The sequence below is a fragment of the Acyrthosiphon pisum genome, chromosome A1 (genome assembly GCF_005508785.2).
Source record: "Acyrthosiphon pisum isolate AL4f chromosome A1, pea_aphid_22Mar2018_4r6ur, whole genome shotgun sequence".
NCBI lineage: Eukaryota > Metazoa > Arthropoda > Insecta > Hemiptera > Aphididae > Acyrthosiphon > Acyrthosiphon pisum.
In genome coordinates, this window is record NC_042494.1 from 3,913,424 (window position 1) to 3,919,567 (window position 6,144).

General features: G+C 26.1%; 1 protein-coding gene across 3 annotated transcripts in view; it reads right to left on the reverse strand.

The window, feature by feature from the left end:
* The window catches only part of LOC103308252 (fatty acid synthase), a 23,924-nt gene extending 19,218 nt beyond the window's left edge, over positions 1–4,706 (reverse strand). The window contains exons 1-6 of one of the 3 annotated variants that reach the window (XM_029486508.1): positions 4,459–4,706; positions 2,355–2,531; positions 1,964–2,290; positions 1,691–1,891; positions 543–781; positions 248–481 (exon numbers count right to left, since the gene is read on the reverse strand). In XM_029486508.1, coding sequence (XP_029342368.1) covers positions 248–481; positions 543–781; positions 1,691–1,891; positions 1,964–2,290; positions 2,355–2,493 — 1,140 coding nt within the window. In that variant the 5' untranslated portion in view covers positions 2,494–2,531; positions 4,459–4,706. The remainder of the gene's footprint in view (positions 1–247; positions 482–542; positions 782–1,690; positions 1,892–1,963; positions 2,291–2,354; positions 2,532–4,458) is intronic. The other 2 variants (XM_029486507.1, XM_016801587.2) reach the window with 2 other exon arrangements.
* Positions 4,707–6,144: the final 1,438 nt, after the last annotated feature.

Here is a 6,144-nt window from a genome sequence, read left to right on the forward strand (position 1 = left end):
TTGTCTTTCAAAAAGTATAAAAATGATAAGGATAAAAAATATTTAAAAATATAATTTTTTAAGAAAAACGTCGTTTTATAAGCGACTTGAAGTATGTAAAAAAATATTTTTAAAATGATTTACATTTTTTGAAATAATGAGTGTTGTTTGATAAATGAATCACCCGGTATACGTACGGATCATTATTATTTATTAAATAATCTTTTTTAAATATAAATTATAGTAAAACAAAATGTATTATACGTACTTGAATTTTTCCATTTTTTAATGCTGCTACATTATTGTTTGGTCCTGTGTAATTTATGTTAGGTGGTATGTATCCACTTTCTAGCGTAATGATGGCTTTTACAATTGACATAAAGAGACTAGACACTTCACAGTGACCTACGTTGCTTTTCACGGAACCCACTTTTAAAGGTGTCTTTCTGTTTTCAGTACAAAACACTTCTTCCATGATATTTAATTCCATAGCATCTTCACTCTGTAAAATTAACGATAAATTAAAGTATTGAGTATTAATATACATTTTTGGTTAATATTACCTTAATTCCCGATCCGTAAGCTTCTATGAAATCTACTGTAGCCGGATCTATGCCAGCTTCTTTATAAGAATCTAATAGCAATGATTTAAAGTGATTTCCATCATGCTCGGTTAGTGTCCCATCATGATTACCAAACTGCATTGATTTTACATTCAACAATGTTCCGTATGCACGTTTGGCTTCAGAAGCTTTTTGAAGATAAAAAACAATACAAGCTTCTGATCTGTTATACCCGTCAGCTAAATCAAAATCCTAATATTAATTAAAATGAAAAATCGAGGGGTAAACACCTTGGTGATAATCAGTGTACCTAAGGTGATGGTAATCATGGGTAATCATGGGTATTCATGGGTAATCATAGGTAATCTTTGTAGTAAATCAAGGGAAATCATAGGTATAATCATTGAAATCAGTAATCTGGTGTACAAACTTTCTGTCAGGTATTTACCCCTCGTGAAAAATATACCTTATAGTCATTGTTGATAATTAGTCGATAGTATATTAACATATATTATTCAAATGTTTTATTTCATTTTTTTAGGTGTTGTAATAAAGGAGAGTTTGAATAGAAATCCATTTTTTTTATTAACTTCAACTATACCAAGTACAAGAATATTTATTTAATTAATTAAGATTTACAACTTGTATAATTATTTGGTAATGGTTTCGATTATATTCTTTGTTCATATGATTATACAAGAAATCATACCTCATGCATTTTTTTTTACATAGTAGATTTTACTTCCCAATATTTTTTTATAGAATAGTAGATATTAATATTTATAATATTTATAATTATAAACGATTTGAATAATACATGTTTACTTATAGTATGCATAAGTATACGTAATATTAGTTATATAAGTAAGTTTTAACAGATATTTTATGAAATCTAAATTCTGTGAATTCTTAAAAACTTTTAATTTTCCATCTCCATTGCAAGCATGGCACCTTTATATACGAAATTGTACATTGATTCAGTTATTGTATCAATTTCAAATTAATAAAAATAAAAAATACTTAGTTTGATGACACAATTAAATTAAATATTTTTAACCCAAATATTAAACTATGTTAATGTAAATTTAAATAATCCTTCAGATATATTAATATTATTTTAACTTGATTGTCGAAAAATATATATTTACCGTCAGAACTGAATGGTTTAGTTTGATTACTTTTGTTTAATCTATTCAAACCTTCATATAGGAATTGTAATTCTGGTCGAAGTGTGAGATTAGTAACCCCGACAATCGCAGATGATAATAAACCATTTTCAATCATTTCTTTGGCTTTTTTCAAACCATCGGAGCCACAAATCCATCCTCCGTCCATGGCAAAACTAGGTCCTACATTTTATTGATTACACATTTTTTTTGATTTAATTTTGATAATTATTCCTTATTTAAAAAGTTTTCTACCTGTCAAATTTAGAAGAAAAGAAATTCGGTTTGCTTGCATTGTTCTACTAATGCCTAACATTACAGATCCTCCAGATGAATTGGTTTGAGTCATGGTTTTCATTTCTGTTTCACTTATTGCAGATCCCATAAAAACTCCTGTATTTGTTCCATGCAAGTCTGCTGGACTCAAACCGGCATCGATAATTGCTTCTATTGATCTTTCTAAGCATATTTTTGTCATTGTGTCCATAACTTTAGCAAGTTTTGGATGAACCCTGAAGAATGTGGGATCAAATGTATCGATATTTTTAATTTTTCCAGTTCCACTTAATGCACCTAGTTTATCTATAAAAAAATCATTTTGTAATTAAATAAAATTTAATCTCGTAGTAAAAATGTGTCTAAATACTTGGTTTCCATCTCCTTGAATCAATAGTTACTCCATTTTTTTTTTGGAATAACAAATCGCTCAATTCAGTTATATTATTGCTTTCTGGAAACAATCCACCGATACCTGATATTACAACTTCGTCTTTGTGCTGTGCCATTATATTTATTTATTTTTTATTTAACTCTGGTTAACGTTCTAAAACAATATAATCATTAGATTACACTATTGTTGTAATGTATCAATTTGATAATTGATAAATATAGCAGTTCATGGCTATTTAAAATATAATTTTTACAACAAAATGTTTATTTTAATGAGTAACAAAAAAAACGATTAAACATACCTAATTAAATAAGCTGGAAAAAATGATATGGTTAACGTTCAAAAACGTATAAAATACTTATTAAATATAAAATGTCGAATCATCATAAGTTTACTTCATTATAGTCCAAAGACTATTTTTAATAAAATGTTTCAATTTTTGAATTTAATATATTTTTAGAAATATAGTAAACATAAAAAATTAGTTCTAAAATCGAGATAGAAAATTTTTACACAAAATGAAATTTCTTATTTTGTTTTAAGTCAATAACGAAATACTGTAAATACTTTAAATGTTCACCAAATATAGCATATCGTGTACATGTTATAACTCCCAAAATATTATTGTATATTTTATGGACGTTTTGACGAAATTTGATATTTAAACCTAGATTAACGATTTCAGTGGTTTTGTTAATCTTTGTATTAGACTTGAAACTTTTAATCATTACGTGTATTATTATTTACTTTACACTTTGAAATTTTCAAAATATTTATATGAATTTTATACCTCAAACCCAACTAGTATTTTTATTTACCTTTTTTTTCCAATCCTAGCCTAGTCACACCGTGCTCACTCACACATTATTCATTGTTCTTATAATCATCTTTAGAAATTTGCTATTTTGAATTTTTCAAATGAATGTAAATTTTTTATTTTTAGTATTAAATAATAAAAATAATTTGTATTATATTATACGTGTAGCCGTAATTGACTATAAATTTTATATATATATAAATAAAAATGAATGTCGCTTTTTTCCGAACTCAAAATCTTGAAGACTACACTCTAACTAATTTAAAGTTTACCAATTTTCTTTTAACCATATAATTCTTAATATAACTATATCGCCATTTCTAAGTCAAAAAAATCGGAAGAAAAAATATTTATGTTGCAAAAAAAAGCCTTGGACATAATTTACGTATGAATAAATAATATTTGAGTGGGCATACATACAAAAGTATACCCAGGCCGGAGTTTATGTATGCACAAAACTACAAAAGTATACCCGGGCCGGAGTTTACATATGTATAAAATATACCCGGGCCACAATTTACATACAAAATGAAAAATTAGACGCAATTTACAATGACTCCATCCATATTCATAATTATTACCTTTGCTAATAATTCTATTATATTTTTATAATTATTTACATAAATATATTATACGAAACTATAGGTACTAATTCATGCCCACAAGTAAGTGGTGATAAAATAAGAAAAGAAAACATAAAATAATAACACAGTATTTAACATCTATATGGACTCCAAACGATAAGTGATAAATAATTGACAAAACAATAAACTAGACGTATAAAATAATAGTAAAGATTATGTATTTAGTTTATTCTGTAAATAAATCAATATAGACTATAGTCATGTAGCACAATACATATAGCTGTATAGGTGTTTACAAATAAGTCAAAACATATATTGAGTAATTATTATAATTTTTGTTTTATAATCAGCAATGGTAATAATGTTTAAACGTTGCAAGAAAATTCACAATGCACGTCGAATGAACCCTATATTATTATGCAAGAACGTGTTCTATGGTGTTGTGTGATTTAAGCAGAAAATAATATAAATAGAGTAACTTTTGGTGACTAAAAAATTTTTTACAGCATTCTGAATATGCCCAATAATTTTTATGCCAGTACAGTGTACACGCATAAAATATTAATAAAAATAATTATGCATTTCGAACAGATCCGTACATATTTAACACATCGTTTTTATACCAAAAAATATTGAACACTATATGCTATGAAACTACAATAATATATTTAATTATTACCTGAGTTTAGATTTGTAGTAGACCCGTTATCTGCAGCTGTCAACAACTCGACCGAAATCACACTGACTATTGATTTCGAAATTTTTATTGTATTTATTCCATTGAATTATATTCTGATTATTATAATACGAAAATAAAATATTTGGTGATCATCTCATTAAATTAGATTCATTAAAAATCAAGCTCAAAGGTTAACATGTAAATTATTTAATATACTTGCTAATTACATACACCTTATTGTTCTAGTGATACACAGCAACAAAACACATATCTTCAAACAATACAATATTTTTAAAAACTGAAAACATAAGCATAAATTCGGTAGTTTATTATTTATAAAACCTTAAACCGTTCGGGTATCGGGAACGTAGTATGAATAGTATCAAGACTGGGCAAGTTAATAATTTTTTTTAACTCAGTTAAGTTAAGTTAATATGCACCAATAACAAAAAGTTAAAAGTTAATTTAACTATAGGTTAACTCAGTTAAGTTAAAAGTTAATACACACTTTTTGTTAACTTTTTATTAAGTTAAAAAAAAGTTAATTTGTTTATACAACACTAGACTACTTAATTTTTACCAACCCAAAACTAATTTATAGACTATAGTGTTTATACTTTATACAGTATTTTCATATTAGTTAGATTCGAATGATGTACATTTTTTACTTCAAACAATTCACGGTAAATATTTTTTGACATCAAAGCGGAATAGACGGAAATAGTGAAATATAATAAAATTAAAAACAAATTAATTTAACTCAACTTACTTCTTGAAATGAAAAATTAACTCCTTAATTTCACGTTAATTAAAAAAGAAATTTAGTAAGTTAACAGTAAAGATAATGAAAAGCTAAAAGTAACTAGTTAAGTTAAAAAGTTTAAATAAAATTAACTTATTAACTTAACTTTAACTTTTTAACTTGTTTTCTTGGGTTTATTCCGGTTGATATTATCACAGGCCAGGAACTTACAAATGCAATATTGTCAGAATTAAAAATAAATAAAATTCCAATACAGGATATGCGAGGGCAAGGTTATGATTATGGCTCAAACATGAAGGTCGTGATTCTAGAATTTACAAAAAAAATTTTAAATATAAATAGTCGTGATTTTTTTGTACCATGTCATGCTCATACACTAAATTTAGTTGTAAATGATACTACTAAATCATCAACTGGAGAAAGGAATTTTTTTTTTCAAATTCAAGCTATATTTGTATTTTTAAGTGGTTCTCCTCGTCAATGGGCTGTTTTAAAAAAAACATATAACACATTTAACTTTAAAGCCATTAAGTGAAACTAGATGGGAGAGTAGAATAGATGCAATTAAACCATTCAGATATCAAACAGGTGAAATATTTTATGCATTATACGAAATAAGTCAGGATATATCTTTTGATCAAATTACCCGATTAGAAGCTGAATCTATAGCTAAAAAAATAAAAAATTTTAATTTTGTGTGTTGCGTTGTAATTTGGCACTCAATTTTAAATCAAATAAATCTAGCAAGTAAAGTATTACAGAAAGTAACATTAGATATATCTGGCGCAGAAAATATTTTATCTGAAACTATAAATTTTTAAAAAAAATTCCATGTGATGAGAGTTTTGATAAATTTTTAAAAGATTCTGAAACCATAGCTCTTGAATTGGATATTGAGGCTTCTTTTATGCAACAAATTTCTA